The sequence below is a fragment of the Triturus cristatus genome, chromosome 9 (assembly GCF_964204655.1).
Source record: "Triturus cristatus chromosome 9, aTriCri1.1, whole genome shotgun sequence".
Lineage (NCBI taxonomy): Eukaryota > Metazoa > Chordata > Amphibia > Caudata > Salamandridae > Triturus > Triturus cristatus.
In genome coordinates, this window is record NC_140592.1 from 519,708,529 (window position 1) to 519,731,025 (window position 22,497).

Here is a 22,497-nt window from a genome sequence, read left to right on the forward strand (position 1 = left end):
TGAGAGGCTAATTCTGGCGTTCAAACAGTTTAGTGGGGATGACAGCCTGGGAGAAAGGGACCTGAGTCATTTTGTGTACTGATTTGTGTATGGTCTGCGTCCTGAGATTGGGGACATGATCAGGCAGCACACAGTGGACTGGCAGAGTAAGAAAATAGATGAGATCCTGAGACATGCTAAATACTTTAGTGATGAAATTGAGGCAAAACAGCGGAAATTAAAAAAGAAAGCAATGTGGGCTCAAGTAAAGGTTGCAGAGAGGCAGGAAGCTCAGCTAATAGAACAGGCCAATAATCCAGGCATAAAATCGAAGTTCGGTCCAGGAAAGGGTAAGGGTAACATTGAAGAAGCCAAGAAGAAGTTCCCTTGTCACAATTGTGGCAGGCTAGGACATTGGAAATCCGAGTGTAAAAATCCACCCCTTGCTAATGATGAAAATCTGTCATTGAATCCACAGGTGCAGTGTGAGGGGAGTGGCCCATCGCCGCAACAGCAGAAGGCTGTCGGTCTACAGAATCAAGTGCCAAAACCACCCTTACCACAGAGCCGAAGTATACAAAGGTATAGCAAGGAAACAGGATTCTACAATGAAGAACAGGTAAACAAACCGCAACGCGCGAGCGCTGTGTTACAATATTGGATGCACAATGATGAAAGTGAGCCAGAAGAAATCTATTGACGGTGCCGAGAAGAGGAAGCAGAGTGCGTACTTGGCGCATCTCTAGAAAAAGATCAGACAGGACCATTTGTAGATGGGAAAGTTAATGATGAAAACATTACTTTCTTAGTAGACACTGGAGCTACACGATCCACTGTCAGATCAGCAGATGTGAAAAATCTTCCTCTTTCGGATGAAACAATCCAAGTAGTTGGTGTGTCAAACACCCAGATAAAAACGTACCTTACTGATCCTGTAAAGGTCAGAATAGGGAAATTCTCAGACATGCATAGATTTGTGGTGTGTGACACCAGTCCTGTGAATCTATTAGGAAGGGATTTGTTGTGCAAAATGAATTGCACCATATTCTGTACACCAGACGGAATAGCCTTTGAAACACCAGATGAGGATGTCCTGTATAAAATGACCATAGCTAATCGAGAGTGCGAGGTTGCTGCAACCTATGCTGTATTCAATCCAGATGAATTGCCCCCAGAATTGAAACAGACAGTGAAAGCAGCAGTCTGGGACTTCACTGTGGCAGATGTAGGCCTGATGATAAATGTAGACCCAGTGAGAATTGCTGTAAAAGAGGGAGCTGTTTACCCCAACATTCCACAGTACAGACTGACCCCAGAAATAATAGCAGGGGTAACCCCTTCAATTGAGAAAATGATCCAGCAAGGAGTGCTGAGGGAAATAATGAGCAGTCCATGTAATTCGCCTATCATGGGACTGAAAAAGCCAAGTGGGAAATTCAGGATTGTACAAGATTTGAGAAAGGTTAACAAAATTGTCATCTCCTGTTGTCCAATTGTTCCAAATCCTTCAGTAATTTTGTATCAGATCCCACATGATGCAGAATGGTATACAGTAATTGATTTGTGTCATGCTTTCTTTTCCATACCTTTACATCATGACAGCCAGCCACTTTTTGCATTCAGGTTTGGAAACCGTATTTTGGCATGGTGCCGAATCCCACAGGGGTACACAGAAAGCCCTTCCATTTTCAATCAGCTGTTAAAGAAATCTTTGGAAAGCCCTAGCATGCCTGAAAATTCAGTTTTGGTCCAGTATATTGACGACCTATTGGTGCCGTCAAAGACACAAGAAGCTTGTGAAGCAGACACCATAGCTTTGCTAAATCACCTGGCAGATGGAGGACTTAAGGTATCTCCAGCAAAGCTGCAGTACTGTAAGAAGGAAGTGACATACTTGGGTCATAATATTGAGAAAGGCCTAAGGAGAGTGACCATAGACAGAATCCGAATCATTAGAGGAATGAGAGCTCCAATGACCCAAAGAGAAGTAAGAATGTTCCTAGGAATGGTTGGGTACTGTCGTCAGTGGATAAGTAACTTCTCACTGATTGCCAAGCCATTGGTGAAATTGACAAAAAGTGAGGTGAAAGACCGCCTTGAACTAAACAAAGAAGAACTAGCAGCATTCAAACAGCTGAAGAACAGTCTTTGTGAAGCACCTGCACTAGGTATGCCAGACTATGAAAAGGAGTTTGAGCTATACTGTAGTGAGCGAAATGGGTGTGCACTTTCAGTGTTGATACAGAAACATGGAAGACAAAGAAGGCCAATAGCCTATTTCTCATCAATGCTAGATCCAGTGGCAATAGGTCTGTCAGGATGTCTGAAAGCGGTAGCGGCTACATGCCGAAGCCTGGAACAGAGTGAGGGAATTGTGATGGGGTATCCAGTAAAAGTGTTTGTACCCCATAGTGTGGCGATCCTTTTGACAAGGAGTCGAACACAGTTCATGTCACATAGTCGGCTGACTAAGTATGAAAAAGTCATTATAGGTGCGAACAATGTGAGTCTGGAAAGATGTGTGAATGTGAATCCAGCTACACTTTTGCCTGATGCAGAGAGAGTGGAGATAAGAGAGGAAGCTGATCATGATTGTCTGGATGTGCTTGATTATTGCACGAAACCTCGTCCTGATATAAAAGACTTACCACTGCCAGAAAGTGATCATGTGTTTTTCGTGGATGGATCCTGTCTGAGAACGGAAGAGGGAGTGTTGAGTGCAGCCTATGCAGTGTGTACATTTGCAGCAGTTGTAGAGGCATCACCCTTGAAAGGAGTTAGATCCGCTCAAGTAGCAGAAATAGTGGCTTTAAACAAAGCATGCAAGATTGGGAGAAATGCAAGAGTGACTGTGATGACTGACAGCCAGTATGGCTTCGGAGTTGTCCACGATTTTGGCCAACTATGGCTGCAAAGAGGTTTCCTGACCTCAAGTGGAACTCCCATAAGGAATGCAGAAGTAGTGGGAAAATTGCTTGAGGCGATAAAGATGCCCAAAGAATTGGCTGTGGTGAAATGTGCTGCTCATGGACAGGGTAGTGATTACATCACTACTGGAAACCGGTTTGCAAATGACATGGCTCAGTATTGTGCCCGAAACAAATATTCGATCAATCGGTCAAAAGAAAAGGAAATGTCTTCTTGCTCCATAATGTTTACTAATGTTGTGGGAACATGGGAAGAAGTGAGGCAACTGCAGGATGAAGCAGGGGATGAGGAAATGAGACAGTGGGTAAAGGCAGGATGTGCCCCCAGAGAAAAGGATCATGTGTGGGTATATCGAGATGGAAGACCAGTAATGCCTGATAGCATGATGTCAACCATGGCACGGATGTATCATGGCCAAGGACATCTGGGAAGGGATGCCATGATAAGGGCCTTTAAACAGACCTGGTATAATCCAAAATTCAGGCTGATTGCAGAAAGTCTCTGTCAGAGATGTTTGACATGTCAACAGTACAATCCAGGAAGAAAAACAGTGGTGAGTCTGGGTACCATAGGTCGGGAAGGAGGACCTTTCACTAGAATGCAAGTAGATTTTATTGAAATGCCCCCTTACAACAAACTGCGGTATGTATTGGTGGTAGTTTGTCTGTTCTCTAGGTGGGTGGAGGCATACCCGACCAGAAGAAACGATGGAATCACAGTGGTCAAGCTGTTGTTGAGGGAATTTATCCCAAGGTACGGGTTCCCAATAACCATTGAATCAGACAGAGGAGGACATTTCTACAATGAGATCAGGAAACTGATTTGTGAAGCATTGGGTGTACAACAGAAACTGCATTGTGCCTACCGACCAGAGGCTTCTGGTGTGGTCGAGCAAATGAATGGTACCATCAAAAATAGAATTGGAAAAATGTGTTTGGCCACAGGTTTGAAATGGCCTGATGTCTTGCCTCTGGTCTTGATGACCATTAGGTCTACTCCAGATAGAACCACAGGTTTGAGTCCACATGAGATCATCATGGGACGTGCCATGAGACATGTGTTTGTGCCAGTCAACAAGCTGATGACTATAACTGATGACATGATTTTGGATTACTGTAAAGGCCTGGCTGACGCAGTTCATTCTGTGTTTCACCAGGTTGGAGCGGATGCCACCACTCTTGAAACAAAACCAGCCCATGATTTGAGCCCAGGGGACTGGGTAAGGATAAAGGTACACAGAAGAAGGAACTGCCTGGTTCCAAGGTGGGGAAGGCCCAGACCGGTCATTCTAACTACAACAACTGCTGTAAAGTGTGCAGGACTGAAGAACTGGATACATGCTAGTCACACTCTGAGAGTTCCAAATCCAGCAGACGGCATTGGAAAAGAATACTTTGACGAATCAGAATCAAGTGATGAGTCAAGCAGTGAAAACACAAAAACAAAAGAAAACCCTGAAAGGGGGGGAAATGAGCCAAGACTAGTTTAGACCCCCAGAGAGGAAATTCTGAGGAAAAGATTGCAGATTTCAGACACTTCAGATTCTGGAGACGAGCAAAACGCAAGTGGTGAACACAGAAAGAAGAAAAGGAAAGAAAAGAACATTCAGTCAGAAACAACATTTACACCAAATGAGAGAGTAGAAGAAATTCCACCTGAGAAAATACTGGAAGAAGAAGAGGAAGGGACAGTTGTAGAAAGAGAGGGACAGATTGCGGAAAATCCCCGAGGAGGTGTAGGGAACTGCAACATCCAGACAGGTGAAGGGACAATAAGTCAGCAAGAAGATTGCGTGCCGGAGACCCGAGGAGGGACAGAAGTAGAGCCAACTAAAGAGGTGGAAAAAGAGACTTCTGAAAAGGAAAAATCAAATGAAACAGAATCTGAGGACAGCGAAACAGAGATACCAGAAGGTCAGGTTCTGAGAAAGAGAACTTGGATCGAGGAGAGAAACGGCAAGGACCGCAAAACAAGAAGGAGCGCCAAAGGAGATATTTGGCCAAATAAAATTAAGAAATTAAGATACAGATTGACACGAGCTAAACCCTCAGAGGCTGAACAAGTTAATGAAGTAACTAGTCAGCATCCAGAGAAAGAGGGAGAAACAGAAGTATCAGAAGCAAACAAACGAGCAGAGAAGCCAAATCAGAAATATAAGTCACCTGAATGGACGTACGTGGCACTGCCTGAACAAGAAGAGGCAGATAGTCAAGGAAATCCAGAGGAGACTTGGCTGAAACTGATAAAAGAAGAAGAGACTGGGGAATCCTGAGAGTTATCTTATCCGACATTGGAGAAGAAGCGGAAGATCAGGAAATCCTGCATGTGGATGACGAGAAAGAAGTGAAAAACGACCAAAGGCCAAGCTGAGTAATTTTGGCGATCCTTGTAGGAATACATAGGATTGAATAAGAAAATTACAATATTTGGACCATCTGATAGTTTAGCTTTTAAAAAGCTAAAGGAGGCGGAGTTGAAGAAGCTAAAGACACGGTTAGATCTAACAAGATGCCTAACATAGATGATAACAAGAGTAGATGTACCTTCGTGAGAAGATGGTGCAAGACATGTTGCTGTTGTACAGGACTATTAATGCTCCTTTGGAGCGTACTCGCTCTTTTGATCTCTTTCAAAGTAACTCTAGATACATTAGCAGGACATACTGAGAACATGACTAATATAGTGAAAAACTCACAAAAAGTAATACCAGTTAGAACAAGCACAGAGCATGTGCATCAAGATAGATCAATCAATGATTTCTCTAGCAATGTGTTTTCAAAACTGTTGTATGAATATGTTAAAACAATGGAAGTAAGAGATTGCTACGTCTGCATGCAATTACCTGCATCTGTGTCAGAAGGGGTGACTTATCATCACCTCCCAGCAACTTATGGAATAACATGTAGCGTTTTTACTAGTATATTTTATCAAGTAGGAAAATTAGAGTACAATTTGTCTAACATAGATAATATTCTTGGACGATTGCCCATGAATAAAGAATTAAATCCAGCTAAAGATGCTAATACATTAGGAGAAATTTTCATAGAAACTAAAGGATTAACCCTAGAATATATTTTTAAGAACAATTTAACTTGCAGTTTGTAACCAGAAGAGAAAACATTCTTGGATATGGTTGAGGAGAGAAGATTGAAAATACACAAGAATGCAGAAGAACATAAAAAAGGGGAAAAAATGTGGGCAATAGATGGGAACAAGGAAAAACAAGGTGATGTTAGACCAACCATAGCTATAGATTCACCACAGAAAGGCAAATTATGCATCATGAGAGAAAGATCCCAGTATGATTACATATACATAGGGACAAGTGAGTGTCATGATACATACTTCATTGCATCTGAATGGGGATTTAGAGGTGGAGAAGACCCAGTTTTCCCTGGATTGTATTATATTTGTGGGAACAAGGCTTATTACAGGCTGCCTGACCATTGGTATGGCACATGTTATGTAGGCCTGGTCTTTCCCAAGATCTTTCACATGGATAGAGTAGAAAATAGTGGACCAAATAACCTACTAATGCGTAGCAGAAGAGAAACATGGTTAGAAATTGTAGGTGATATTTTTGGAGCCTTGATACCAGCAGTGGGAATATCTTTGAATGCAAATAATATTCGGAAACTGTCCACTATTGTGGATCGACTGTCAACAAGCACAGCTGGAGGATTTCTATTAGTAAACACTGAATTGGTTGCCATGCGTGCTATGATTATGCAAAATCAACTTGCCCTTGATATTCTATTGGCAAAAGAGGGTGGAGTGCTGAAAGTTCAACATTGTTGCACTTACATTCCTGACGAAAGCAGAGATCTAAAAGTCTATATCAAAAATATTACAGAATTGCATGACGAAATAAAACCACTGGAGGTTGAAAGTATCTGGACTAGAATTAGTAATAAGATGGCTGCTATAAAAGCCTTCTTAGGTAAATTAGGTAGTACTATAATAGGGAAAATATTATTTCCATTAACCTGTGTGATTTTTGTATTATTATTACTTAGATTAGGATGTATGTGCTGTAGATATAGAAGGAATAAAAAGAAGGTTAAAAGAGAAATTTACAAAAAGAGAGAAAAGGAACCAGAAAAAGATCTCAATGAAATAGAAATGGAAGAATGGAAGGAGAGCATGTATGATGGAACCGAGAGAGAAGATGAAAGGGAAACTGAATTTTAAATTAAGCAAAAAGACATTTCAAACTTCTGAAAAAGGGGAAACCAAATTGAAATTTGTGGGTTGTTTGGTGGTGATAAAATCACCAAAGGGGGGATTGCTGGAGCGGGTAAAATAACATTATTTGGTATACCCAATCCATTTATATATGTTTATATTAAAACGACTAAAAATAAATTTAATAATTAAACTGTGTGCTGTGATAAACTAATCAACCTTATTAATCAAGAGAACATACGTGGGAACGCATTTGCATGGCTAAATTAATAGGTGAATTAAGTCTGTACGCATATTAAAATTATATGTTTAGTTTAAGCAATGTTTATGTGATTTGCGCCTAAATAAACCTGCATTTAACGGCTTTAATATCGCATATGGCTAGATAAATACATACACATAAGGCTATTAGCAAGGGAATAACATTGTTTTATTCATTTCCATGTATTAATTATGTTTTGTGTTTCTTTACCTTAAGTTGACAATTTCGGCCTGCTAAAAGATGGCCGCCAACTGAATCCACACTAAAGTACATGACTTCATGCGATTGACAGCAGAGGAGGGCGTCTGCACTGACTACGTAGCAACCTCTCCTTGAACCCCTGTACCAGGTCCATGAAGACTACTCTGGGCGAGAAGCCAATGTCCCTGAACACGGATGAAAATGTTACTAGTTTGGAACCAAAAGCCACCTTTTCCACAATAGACTGATACATTCCTAACCTGGGAACGATTTTCCCATACACCTGGTTGAATACATCATCCGAATATGAACATTAAAAAATGTTGCTTAAATTCTTGGGACGGGGCTGAATTCAGCCAATGAAATGACTAGAAATTATAAAATGTTTCCTTTATATGCAAAATTTTAGTATAAATATTAGTAGTCCAGAGAGGGAAATTAGCCTCCGGTTACCACCCTATGATCTCGAGACGCACCCTGATCGATGCTATTCACGACACTGACAGCAGAGGACGGGACGCTAGACTCTTTGATGATTTTCTGAGGACCCGATTCTGACTTAGAGAACGACAATTAGCCAGAATAGGTAATTATGACTCAAGATGTATTGCACATGTTAGGATTTTAACATGAAAATTTAAATTAGATAAAGAAATTGATTGTTTGTAGATCTGTGTCGGGTGGTTATTTCTTGAAATGTATATTTTATTAGCATAAGAATTGAAGTGTTTAACATCAAAATCCCTAGATTAACTAAATGATCCAGTTGGCCTCCGGATGGAGGAATGGTTAGGATGAAATTAAATAGAAGTGGTCTCCTCCATCAAAGGGAAATAAATCTGTAGTTCGGAAGGGAAATCGAAGACCCCTCTCCCCTGTAGGCACGGATAGATTGATGTGAATGAATGTTGGTGTTATGGGCCCCACCAGCGTGTGATGTGTGTATGTGTGTGTGACTGTGAAATCATTCCGTCCGTGGAAGCAGGAGGAGATTTTGTGTTCTGAACTGCACCACCCACACAACCACCCCCCCCCAAGCTGACGTGAAAACTCTTGCACCTGAGGCGACAATATGATTTAAACCGTCCACAATTTGTGTGCCTTTGCCTGCGTGTTCCAAGCCTCCTACCTGTGACCTGTGTGATAATTAGCCCCCAAACAGGTCCGGAAACCCATTTTACTTAACTTGCGGATGGGGGGGGGGGGGGTGGCACGCCCCCCTCAATCAGGTCTTAGTTGATGCGGTGTCCTGCGATAATAATAAATGTAGGCTGTGCGTTTTATTCATTTACATTTTTATTAGTTATGCACACTTTTACCAGGCCGTGACTCGAACTGGCTTCTCCAGGTCCAAAGTCGACAGCTCTAAAGGTCATGCCACAGCATCTCCTCGGGGGGTGGGGGGGGCTATTCGCCTAAACCTCCCATACTCACATAAGAAGGCAAACAAGGGGGGGATGAGAGCACTTAGTAACAACACTAGCGACGCATATTCACCCCGAGGTCGGCGAGCGCGACGCAAGAGCCCGTATAGGCCTCGCCGATATTTTTACCCCCGCGGGACCCGTCTGCGCGTGCATACGCCAGTTCTGTAACCCAAGCATGATGGTGTGGTCGGCTGCAGCGTGTAAGGAGCCCATTCGTGTGCGCTCGCGTGCCTATTCGGCCTACTTCCCCGCTATCCAATCCTCGACCGCGTGGGTCTCGCACTCTCCCCCGCAATACCAAATACATATTCCCATTCTACCGCATTATTGCTCATTTGTGCCTCATCCTCAGGCGCACACGACATATTGGAGCGCCAAAGCATTTACAGTAAACTGACCTCGTTGGCATGCTGCTATCATGCCTGGCAGGGCCGCCACGCTTTGCCGGGCAATTTAGAATACCACAACGGATGTTACCGCTAGCCACGAAATCCGTTCCCCGGTCCGCCCCTTTAGAAGCTAAAGGGGGGCTCGAACCTGGCTACCATCCCCTCGCGTTGCCATTTCTGAGCCCGCAAAACGGCTCTCGCTGCCGCCCGCAACCGCTGAGCGCCCTTCACGCACAGGGATATTAAGTGATTGCCCAGAATCACAGGATGCTCAGCGTCATTACCGAGACTCGAACCCAATCCCCCAGGTCAAGCGCCCTAGCCATTAGGCCAGAAATATCTGCTGCATTGGCCGGGAATCGAACCCGGGCCTACCACTGAACCACTAATGCCTCACTTAATTGTGATGCGTGTGTTACACCCTATGCAGCCCACGTATCTACATTGCGGGGAGAATAAGTGATTTTTCCCAGATGGGAATGCGGCCACGAGGCCGGACCCGCAGTACCGCACCAGAGGCGGCTGTGCAGCTCACGGCCCCCCTCCCAGAAAAGGGCGATTACGTGAGCTCAACCTTTAACGACGTTTCAGCATGTAAAGTGCAAGCAGGGATCCCGCTAGTACTCACGCTACACAAGCTACTATCAAGCTCAATAATGGCCCCGCGATGCAAACCAGCGCAGCAAGTTGTGGAGATGGAATTCCGGAAGCAGGTAATGGTTGAATAAATAAAGTTTAATCCAGATAAGCCCTGACACCAAGAGGCGTCTGACAATCTACCAAGAAGTTGTCAACTGTCCCTCCAACCGTCACCCTCGCCCAAGGTTCCAGAATAGAACGAGGAAACGTCATGGAACCCTGGGCGAGGGCTCGTGGCGGAAGGTGGCGCGAGACGAGTCGCGAGGACAGATAGATGTAAACACAACACATCTCCTCATTTACAGGAAAAATAAAAACAAGAGGAGCGGTAAACACAAAGTAGAGTGAGCAACTGTAAGGACAATATGATTACAGGAATGCCATAAGTGCAAAGGATACAAAACAAAATATAATTAATCACATACAAAATCTTGTAACTTTTTTGGAGGAATTATTTCTCTCCTATGTCTACTAATGGTGGACTCTTTGACATTGGAAGCACCAACGTCGAGCTCATGAGGGGGGGAACCATCTTGAGGCATGTCTGAAATTCCAACTTGGGGAGTATCGTCCGCACTTCGAGTAGTGGAGTCATATGACGTGCGAACAATGGTCTCCTCAGCGGAACTCTCAGAAATAGGTTGATCTTTGGAAAAAACACTAGAGTCACTGAGACTGGTGGAATTCTCCTTCAAGACAGGACCGCCACTGGTGCCCTCCTCAGGATCGTTTAAGGGAGGAACCTCACTACCTACATGGTAATATCCCTGGTGGATGTCGTCGTCAAGAATCCAATCATATCTAGAAGAGGTGCCGACACTCCTCCACCCTGGATCAGAGTACTGTGGGGGCAAGGTACCATCTCCCCGGCACAATGACAGAGACGACAAATGCCACACCTTTCCATCACTCAAGAGTGCAGAATTACAAAAGATTTCCTTGACCATAAGGGGTTGCGAATAACGGCTAAATCCTTTTTTGATAAAACCACTACTCTTGACTCTAACCCACTGTCCTACTTGAATGTTGACATGTTTGCATGCATGTTTGAAGTCATGATGGTCTTTACTCTTTTGCTGAGTTTGTGTAATTTTGTCGTTAACCGATTCCATAGACCAATCGACTTTCTTTGGGAATGACCACCCAATACAGTCTTTGGTGATAGGTGTTCTGCCTCTCAATAACACAAAGGGACTAGAGCCAGTAGACTCGCAGGGTGTCACACGGAAAGCCCACAAGTTGTGAGTCAATTCCTTCCTCCACGAGAGATCATTATGATTGGCCAATTGCACAATCCCTTTCACAACACGGTTAAACCTTTCCACTGCACCATTACCAGCAGGGTGGTACAGGGAGGTAGTCTTGTGAGAAATGCCATTGTCATTGACAAACCGCTTAAAGTTGTCAGAAACGAACTGTGGACCATTGTCAGTTACAATACACTTGGGCAACCCTTCCCTCATGAATACACTTTTTAAGAACTTGATGATGGCTTTAGCATCAGCAGATTGCACAATTTCCACTTCTGGCCATTTAGAAAAATGATCCACCAAGACGATGAGATAAACTTGCTCTCCCTTTTCCCAAATGGGGCCAAAAATGTTAATTCCCAATCTCGTCCATGGCATGCAAGGATTGGATAGTGGTTGAAGGGGTGGTTTCAAGGTATGCTGTGACTTATCAGAGTTTTCACAAGCCAGACAGTTCCTCACCCTCCTCTCTATTTCCAGGTCCAACCCCAGCACTCGTCGCCAATTTGTGGAGATGGAATTCCGGAAGCAGGTAATGGTTGAATAAATAAAGTTTAATCCAGATAAGCCCTGACACCAAGAGGCGTCTGACAATCTACCAAGAAGTTGTCAACTGTCCCTCCAACCGTCACCCTCGCCCAAGGTTCCAGAATAGAACGGGGAAACGTCATGGAACCCTGGGCGAGGGCTCGTGGCGGAAGGTGGAGCGAGACGAGTCGCGAGGACAGATAGATGTAAACACAACACAAGTCGCCAACGCTGCGCCCCCAATGCATCGATCTTGCGCCCCCTCCGCCCGTGGTAATTCCGAGCCACAGGGCCCCGTCGACCTGGTACTGCCCAGGGACAGGGACAGGGCGGAGTGGGTGCAGCAAGACTCACCTAATATTTGTTGATACACGCCGACTGGGCGACGACCGATGCGACGATGCGGCGAACGGCGTGACGTCAGTAAATACCAGAATCACTTTAGCATTCTCTAGATTCCAGTCTATAGAAATTGTCTACCACGAGCATCTGTAGACAATAATATTTTTTTCAAATCTTGTATTTTCAGTGATATGACCACCGAAGGCCCTGATTTTATATTAAAAACAGAGCTTTGGTCTATACCATTTCCGGCTGAAAGGCAATATTTCTCTCCATGTGTTCCCATACCTGGCGTGTCACGCAGTTTGGTGCTTACTTTCCCTCCATGTTAAAGAACAGTAGATGTTTCAGCACCCAGGCTAATGCGCTGCATAGCTAAATACTTATAAGGTCCCAAAGGCGAGACCGATTGCATCGCAAATGCTTGTTGATACCAGGTTGCCACTTTGCCAAATTGTCAAACACCCTCTTCCAATAACGCAGAAACGGCATAATTCTGTGTTTTTTCTGTGGCTTAAAAGTCTGAGTGGAAATCAAACGATAAACCTGTGAAAACGGCATGAATTTTAATGGTAGCTCGCAAGGAATTGCAAGGACGGCAGCTTGTGGGTTGACGTTCTGCAATGAGAAAGAAGGTACAGTGTGTACGTTAAAGTGAATCAGACAGCAGTATGAAATGAGACTGTGGAGTCAGCAGTTGAGCTTCGCATCCTGATCCTGCGTCCGGGTGAGACTTTTGCGTATAACAAGGCTGACACAACCGAGTAATGCATTCATAAGTAGTAGATTTCGTTAGAGTACTGGATACATTTAGCTAGAAATACCTAAAATACCCGAAACAAACAGACCCATTGGAGAAATGACGATAACATAAATACATTTCTCTTGCTTGTATTGCACTGATAAACTTGTAGAAAATGCTTGATATTACTGAAAAGTTCAACTGTAAGAACGGGAGTTATTACACTGCCAGTTCCTTAAAATGTGCAAATTGGCAATACTCCCAACACCTGCCCAGTTTTCAGATTTTTTAAATCTGTCATCTAACAGACAAAGTAGACTTGGGTTAAGTAATAGTTGCTTAATTTTGATAAAGATGTTGCCACAATTGATTGGCCATATTTATACTTTTGTCTACATTATATGAAAATGATTATTGTCTTTGTTTGTCTCCAGATTTTTGAATGCTTGTTCGTTCACATAAAGTGTAAAAATGGAAAACTAGCAAGAATGTATTGTCCAGAAGGAACTCTATTCATTGCTATTAATGCAGAGAGCTTGAAACGTGATGTAAACCAACTTCAGTGTTTTGCAACCGGTAAGTATTTGCGTATGTGTTTGTTTGTTTAAAACCACATCCTAAGTGGAAATGTATACATGTGGATTTATGTTGTGTGATACTAAGTACAAAACAAAGAAACACTGCTCTTTAGAGGTGCATGATAATTAAAATGTGGGAGTGCCACTTATCCCACCCACTCAGAGACTGAGCTATCCAAAATAACACGGATCTGGAGATGCAAATTGATGATTTGCAAAATGAATCCGTTTCTCAAGAGGAGGGTGAATGGAGTTTGGGCAAGGTTTTTATTACAGTGATGTTCATATTCTTGGGAGCGGACATCCTAGTGTCTTGTTTCCTTTCTTGCATCTTGTGATCTCTTTGTTGGGGTTGATGATGTTGCTGCATGTCCACCTGATACAGTTCTGCCACAGTTCTGCCAAGTATCACGCATTAGGAGTTAGACTAAAGCATTTCAGTGTGGTGATCCGCATCACTGCACTGAAATGCATTGTCACTCATTTGCATAGTACCTCAGCCTCCCTAGCGCTGCCTAAACTATATCAAGGAGTGAAGTGTGGCAGCTGGCAGCGTGCCCTACATGGCGTGTGCGCGCTGTTCCCGCTGCAGGCTTGGATCTTGCCGCAGAGTTGATGCTGCTGTTAGGCTCGCTGCACAATGCAACAATGTTTCATTTTGATTTCCGCGTTGCAGGTCTCACACAGCCTGACATCGCGGTAGTGCCCAGGCCAGTCTGATACATCCATTAGTCTGGCGCCAAGGGGAGGGGATGTCACGTCCTGCTTGAGAACGCGGGGAGTTTGTTTTGGGAGGAAGCGGCTTGGGCTGGCTACTGGTGTGCTGGGGCCGCCGCAGTCTTAGCTCTTGCAGCACTGCCTGCTGCTTGCACCTGCCCAGGCCGCTATCTTATGGTGTTTGTCCCACGGTGAAGTTAATTATTCATCACAGAGCTCAGCTTCACGTCATGGAGTCAGTGACCGCAGTTGCAGTGGCCGCAGAGGACAATCTGTCACTGATTGGACAACAGCAGACTTGAGGACAGCCGCCCCCTGAACTAAGGAGGCGTGCGGTAAATCTGAACTGCCATGGTGACTTGCAGTCCGCTTGCTTAGCAGAGTCGCTGCCTGCAAAAGAGTCATAGTAAGTACAAGTCACCGGAGTGTGCGCATGCTTATTCGACCCAGCGAAAACCGTACTTGCTGAAAATTTGACTGAACCCATTTATTCATAAGCAAGCCAAAGTACGTGACAATCATGATTTTCAAAATGACAAGAACATTGATGCAAACATTAACAAATGCCATAAGTCTGCCTTTGTATTTAAATGTGTTCTTTCAATGAATGGTGAGTTTTGTGCTTGTAACTGTCTTTAGGGGACGCGTGAAAGATTGTGAGAATGTTCTGTACATTCGTCATGGAACGTTCACCCCCCCTCGCTGTGTTTCTATCACAAAGTAGCTCCTGTTTTGCACGGATCCTTTCTTGGAAGGTTTGTCTCGCACCCTGCTGAGATTGTGGTGAGTGTGTTATTCAAGTCTCAAACGGATATCAAGTACATCCATAACAGACAGCAGTTTATGTTCTGAGATAGTTTTGAGTCAGTCATTGTTGCAGTGTTACAAGTGAAACTACTGGCACCAAAAATGTTACATGCTTTTGCCTAAAACGCTATTTTGGCTGGAAAAGTCAACTTGGCAACTGTGGTCTAAACTGCAGAGGTGGGTAAAAGTTAAGGCCTGTGCCAGTAACTTTTTTTGTAATAATAAATGTGAAAATCCTAATCCAAAAATGCATCACAGCGTGTGTGCCATCCAGTGGCAGCTGGTGCATAGGGGCGAAAGGAGCGTTGCCCCACTAGACTAGGGACGAGGACGGGGAGGAGACAAGAGAGACACCACACACAATGGAGCAGCCTCAAATGAAGTGCTCACTGCCCGGTGCAAAAACAGTTGATGGACAGAATGCAGAACAATGTCATACATTCACCCCAGTACAGAGATCTGGGCCTAAATCCATCGTTTTTTGCTCACCATGCCCTTCCAGTTTGAACCCAGCCATATGCAAATCAGTCTTGACCCTGTGCCTCATGGGATCAATAGAAATTACCAACTGCCTACAGCAAAGAGATATAAATAAGCCCAAAGCTGGGTCTGGATTAAATAGACAACCACAAATCGTGACTGACACAAGGGAGCAAAAGGACGTAGGATAAAGGATTATCAAAATCAGTTTATTTAAATATAAAGAGTCAAGATGATGGTCATTGAGAAAAAAGAATAAATGATAAATTGCATGATGCAAACATGTATAGGCCCCACACTAGACATTCAAACACACATTAATTCCCACAACATACTCATTTATTCAACAAACACTTAATTTCAATTAACCAAATTATTTCATACATGGGTTAAAACCATCAATATTGGAAGGTTAACAATTTCACAAAATAATAATTCCAAAAAACTCGTGCTCTCTCAATTCTTAAGGACAGATGGGGTCTTCAGGTAGGCACGAGATAATAAAAGCCATCGCACGTTTCTGTGTTGGGCCCACGAGGGGCTTCATCAGGGCACAGGTGGTAACAAACGTGTGGGACACAGAATAGACACCTAGAATACAGTCAAAATTATACAAAAGAGAGAGAAAATACTTAAGAAACACATAAATAAAATCTGTGGTTTGATACATCATAAATCAACGTTAATCAATACAATCAAAGATTAAAATAATAACCTGAAGGTGCAGAGGGCTAACTTGAAATAGTCTGGAATCAGTGTCAGTCAGGGTAGGGTTCCGATACAAATGGAAGGATAGTCGCAAGATAGTCCAATTAGATAAAACCGAGGTGCACCGAGAACAAACTTCTCAGAGGAGGTTAGTCCAGATAAACAAGAAAAATACCAATGTACAATACATCACCCATGCAGTAAAAAGTAAGAATGACACAATGGTGCAAAGGTTGTCAAGGAAATGCCTAGAATGAAAAAGAAGAAAAAAAGGAAAACAATGCGGGATAGGTTACAACTGTTACATATCGAGAGAAATCAATACCTTTAAATCAGGTAGGTGGCTAAAGATAGCCTTCTACTCTAGGGATGGAAATTTTTCGGGGCCTCAGGGGGCTCAACAGAGCGATTCTGTAGCAAGGAAATACACATAAAGGGGATAGAGTCAGGATAGGGATCATGAAAGAAGCTGCGATTAGAGTCGCAGTAGCTGCTAAGAGAGGCAGAGCTTACCCAAGAAGTTAATAGGGCAGCAAGCTCAGGGTGTGTTCATCATGCAACAATATAACGGCGAGTATCCAGCCTGAGGGGCCAAAAGCGCCAAATGGTAGTTCCAATAACAGTGTTAGATGCGTCTGTCGAATACACCGGACAGGGGAATGAATTAATTCCTGCAAAAAACGGACCGCATAAGATGGTAAAAAATATTATATAGACAACTAGATAAGGTGTGTATATATAACAAAATGAGGCTGACTGTTGGCTCTGCCTCTTCATATATGTGTACAGGGTAAAAGAACTTAGCACGTGCTGGGAGAGAGCACAGTAGTTAAGGATCAACGCGGGGGTCGATAACGTGGGCAGTAATAACTATGAGCGTTTCCCTTCAGTCAAAGGCCGAATTACAGCGCTAAAAGATAGAGTATGGAAAGCGGGGCCAGATTAGAATAGCCACACAGGGAATCCAGGTGGCGCGCATGGACGTTCTTACCGTGGGTAATTTAACAGCGATGAGGAAGATGACCGGATAGCATCACCCGAGTAGAGGCAAAAAGGCTTCCGGATGAGTTTCTTCGGGAGCCGATATTTAAATGCTGTTGAGAGTCGGGGAGGCTGGACGGTAGGAAATCTCGCGTGAGTGAGCATAGATCTAAAAATCGAAAAAAGACTTCAGCCAAGGGTATTTCATTAGAACAAAACACGGCGGCCATATTGGAACAGAGCGCGTGATGGAAAACGAACAGCATAAGATGGTAAAAAATATTATATGGACAGCTAAATAAGATGTATATATATAGCAAAATGAGGCTGACTGTTGGTTCTGTCTCTTCATGTATGTGTATGGGAACAAGATAAAAAACTTAAACAAGCGTTGAAAAAGAGCATAGTGGTTAGAGGTCAGCGTGAGGGTCGATAACGTGGGCAGTAATTACTACGCGGGTTTCACTTCAGACAAAGGCCGAATAACAGCGTTGAGAGGTAGAGTATAGAGAGCGGGGTCAGATTAAAATAGCCACACAGGGAATCCGAGTAGCACACACGGACGTTCTTACCGTGGGTAGTTTAGCAACGATGAGGGAGATGACCGGGTAGCATCATCCGAGTAGGGGCAAAAAGGCTTCCGGTAGAAATTCTTCAGGAGCCGATATTTAAATGCTGTTAAGAATCGAGGAGGCTGGACGGTCGAAAATCTCGGGCGAGCGAGCATGGATCTAAAAATCGAAAGAGGACTTCAGCCGAAGACCATACATTAGATCAAAAACACGGCAGCCATATTGGAACAGAGCGCGTGATAAGCGCACTTCTAAGGAGGCTGTGGGGAAGGAGATTTTTACACAACCACTTGGTGTAAAAGAAGCAAAATATGAGACATACTCAAACAGACAGTTTAGGAAAAAGGGCCAAATACGCCCGGAGGGAACCAGTATCTCTATAATGAGAGAGAGAATGTAAGGTAGTGGTCTAATCAAGTAATAGCATTTTCCCAGGGACAAATTTCATTAAGGCCTTGGGCTACTACATTTAAGAGATAAATCCCAAAAACCTCTCTTCTTTCGGATGGTGGTAGGATCCTTACCCATGGGGGTATGTATCTTTTCCACTATAGACCATTTAAGGTCCTGCTCAGTATGACAGTATTCAATCCAGTGAGAGACCAACGGGGCGCTGAGTTTCTTAATACGAATATTAGATTTGTGCTCGCCCATCCTGAGTCTACATTCCCTGCCAGATTCGCCAATATAAGCCAAATCACAGGGGCATAGAATCACGTAAATGATGTTGGATGTACGACAGTTGGTCATTCCGGTCAAATTGATGATTCGCTTGTTGATGCTGATGGTTTGCCCTACAAGGGAATTGGGACAGGCTTGACAGGAGCCACATCGGTGGTTACCTGTAATAGAGGGAGGCCAGTAATAGAGATTTGCCGGGAAGAAGGAGGGTCTGAAATCTTGCCTCGAACCAGGTAATTCCTGAGGTTTTTGTTCCTTCTGAAGGCAAAAAGCAGTTTAGGCAATTTGTTATCGTCATCCATATTCAAAAGATACCAGAGTGAATTGATGGTCTGCCGTATTTTATGGTTGATATTTGAGTGTTTGGTCACACAGACCAAACGATCCAAAGGTTTTTCCTCCTTTTGTTGGAACATAGATTCACGATTGTAATATCTGGCTCTTTGTGCATGAATTCTTAACCAATTTGGAGGGGTAGCCCCTATTCAGAAGTTTGGTTTTTAAAAGATCAGCCTGGAACAAAAAATCTTTCATCTCAGAACAGTTTCTCCGGAGACGGAGAAATTGACTAAAGGGAACACCTTCCCTCTGACAGTGGGCGGGGATGATAGCTATCAAATTGAAGCAATGTGTTCCTCGCAGTCGGTTTGGTGTATAGGGAGACAAATAGTTGGCTATCTTTGTGCTCCACCCATACATCGAGGAATTCAACCCTGCTGTTGCTAGAATGAGCAGTAAATGTAAGATTCTCATCAGCCAGGTTAATCCATTGAATGAAGTCGTCAAGGGATGTCTGGTCCCCCTTCCAGATGAAAAAAATATCTTCTATGAAGCGGGACCAGGCACAGACGTTCTAAAAAAAGGGGGCTATTTCGTTGTAGATGTTAGTTTTTTCAAATGTACCCATATATAAACAAGCTACACTGGGGGCACAGTCGGCTCCCATGCTGACTCCTTGGGTTTTTTGGTAGTATTTGTTATTGAACTCAAAATAGTTCTCTGCTAGTATGATGTTAAGACATTGGAGGATGAAGGGAGCATTAGTAATGTCATGTTCAGAAAGTAAAATTTCTTGAATGGCAGACAGGGCTCCATCTTGGGGGATGTTAGTATATAAAGACAATGTGCCTCATGGGAACAGTCCAGTCCGAACTGCCAAGCCAGGTCCTCCCTGGACTGGAAACAAGCATCCTAGGACCTGTTTCGGGATTTCACCCCTCTGCAGCCAGGATAGCTTGATTCCAGTGGCATGGAGAGTACGGGACCCATGTCTGGGCATACCCTTCCCACTCGGGGTGACAATTGCAAAAACAAGAGTTGATGGACAGAATGCAGAACAATGTCATACATTTACCCCAGTACAGAATCTGGGCCTAAATCCATCGTTTTTGCTCACGATGCCGTTCCATTTTGAACCCAGCCATATGCAAATCAGTTTTGACCCTGTGCCTCTTGGGAACAGTCCAGCCCCTCCCTGGACTGGAAACGAGCATCCTAGGACCGGTTTCGGGGTTTCACCCCTCTTCAGCCAGGATAGCTTGATTCCAGTGGCATGGAGAGTACGGGACCCACGTCTGGACAGACCCTTCCCACTCGGGGTGACAATTGCAAAAACAACAGTCGGACTTGAACACAAATCAAAAATTCTGTTTTGTGTTTTGTTTTTTCCTAGGAAGGAGCAAGGTCACAGGTCAGAGACACCTCCTGCGCATGTGCTGGCCGGGGCGAGGACTATTGCTCTCCCTCGAAGCACATGCGAGAGGAGTGATGTCATCCTGAAGGGAGTGACCAGAGAAAGCGGAAAATGGCTGTTTTCAAATGGGGCGCCTATGCTGTGGCCCACGAGACTTCAGCAGCGCGCCACTGAAATAAATGGCAAGGGGGGAGGGCAGTGGGTGGCAACAACCGGAGCACTCCCTTGCCTTCGCGCTAGTTCCAGACCTCCTGATTAGACAGTGGGAGGTGAGGGAGTGGGCTGTGGATTGCGGAAGAGCCCGCCGACCGCCGCGCAGCTCTGACTCCGGCACTGAATTTCCCAAAAACTGCAAAAATCCAGCGTGGAAAATGGCTTGCTGGGATTAGGATTACAGTTTGCGTTGAGGTGACCAATCATGGACGAAGCTTGGGTAATCGGAATCCTAAAGTAAAACTGATCCCCATTGTGGTGCCTGAACATAACCGTGACTCACCTCATTCTAACAGACAGCGCCAAGCCACTCCACAGCATAAATGAACAATTGCCGGAGTGAAAGAAAAGCGGCTCGTAAAATATGAAAAGACGTGCATGCAGTCTGAATCTGTGTGGATTAAGGAGCAGTGAAAGGAGCGGCAGGACTGTCGCTGCCCGCGTCCCACGCAGTGGGACATCAGCAGGGCAGCTTTCTAGTGGCTGCCCGTCGCAGCCTTCCCCCTCCTTCTGCCTCGCGCGCGAGGCCGCGCCCAGGGAGGAGATCTCCCAATGAGTGTGCAGGTGGAGGCGGGCCGTTAGGGGGGCGAGGCTAGCTCCCCCCTACATAGGCGTCCCTCTCGCCCAGTTCCTCCTCTGCTTCCTGCGCGCCGCTCCTGCCCGGCCACGCGTATTCGCCGCCGCCAGGGTCGTTGTCGGGATCGTCGTCGCCGCCGCCAGTCATTACGGTATGTCCATGCTCTTGCCTCCCCCCCCCGGCCCCGTCCCTGGGTTAAGCCCGGGTAGTACAGGGGCCCTGTTGTCGGATACCACGGGGGGGGGGGCGCGGAAATGGTCGCGCGTGGTCGGAAGCGGCAGGGTGGCGGTCAGTTGCGGGACAGGGATCGACAATTGTGTTTGTTATGCTTCAACGCTAGGATCGCCTCAGTCAGGCCAGGAAAGCTCTACAGGTCGGGATTCAGCAACTCTCTAGAGTGTCCCTTCACTCAGCCCAGTCCCAGCAGTGCACTAGACTTGTAGCTCACTGCCGCGCTCCTTTCTCTCAGTGGGCCACACGCAGTTCATCGGCCGGGATGTTACCAGGCTCCCAGCACCTGGAGTCTCCTTTGATCATCTGGCGATGTGCTTACCTCTACTCAGGTAGGCCGCACTTCACGACTCTCCACACACGCAGTGGTCTCTGCGGCACCTAACTTTCGCATGCGGCTCTCCTCACCTCGATCTTCTGCATCCTCGCTTTCTCCTTGCCACTCTGGGAGCAGCGGTTGCTTGCCTGCACGGCCAACCGCCTGTCGAGGTACCCGGGCCCGCGATCGTCTCTCAGGCATATTTATTGGGTCTGCCACTTTTCACCATCTCATTTCGGCATCCGATCCCTTCTCTCCACGCACTGCATGCATTACGGCAATGTCGCAGTCTGTCGGGCACTGCCAGCCGCTCCCGGCAGTCGTTATTTTCTCCCCGTTGAACACAGCCACAAGTTCAGATCGCTGCTCCCGTCGCCTTTTCCACTCAATTTGGGCAGCACCACGCCACCTTTAATGCTTAGGTGCTTCTTCTTCGTGGGCGTGATGGCATACCATAACCAGGATTTTGGTCGGATTATGTACTCGGCCGGCGGAGATGCTCCTGCTGTGCACCCTCTAGCGCCCCCCCCAAAGATAATGCCAGTCTTGGTCTCATTACAATGATTAACGTCCCAAAACCCAGCAAAGCCTCGGTCATAGAGACCAAAGACTCCCTACTGAACAAGACAATTCACTGGATTCACCATGTTCGGGGTTGTAGGTCATTAATTTGTGAAGATATTGTGGCAGTAGAAAGAGTAACAACTCTAATCCCTGGGTTCGACAAGATTGTGTCAACTTTGACATCACCACTACTGGCAGACAATCTGGTCACGCTAGATGCTCGAACAACCCCGCCAGGCTGCTCCAACATTGAATTTAAATACAGGAATTCCCAAGTATATAAAGGCATCACTAGACAGCTTGGCTTGGTTGGGATGTGGACCGGTTTCATTTGTCGGGCGTAGTTATGGACTTTGCCCGATTACTGGGGTCCCCTTGTGATGCGGGGGAAATGGCGCGAATGGGTTGTGTAAGTCTGCAAGGCCCAAGTACCTGAATATGTAATGTGGATACGGGCCATGTACAGAGCCCCGTGGCCGCGCCCACACCTGGTGTTTCTGGGCA

The 22,497-nt window shown here is 45.1% G+C and overlaps 1 protein-coding gene across 1 annotated transcript in view; it reads left to right on the forward strand.

The window, feature by feature from the left end:
• TOP6BL (TOP6B like initiator of meiotic double strand breaks) overlaps positions 1–22,497 on the forward strand; it is a 2,412,394-nt gene that overhangs the window by 25,959 nt on the left and 2,363,938 nt on the right. The window contains exon 2 of the mRNA XM_085627714.1: positions 13,307–13,448. Coding sequence (XP_085483840.1) covers positions 13,307–13,448 — 142 coding nt within the window. The remainder of the gene's footprint in view (positions 1–13,306; positions 13,449–22,497) is intronic.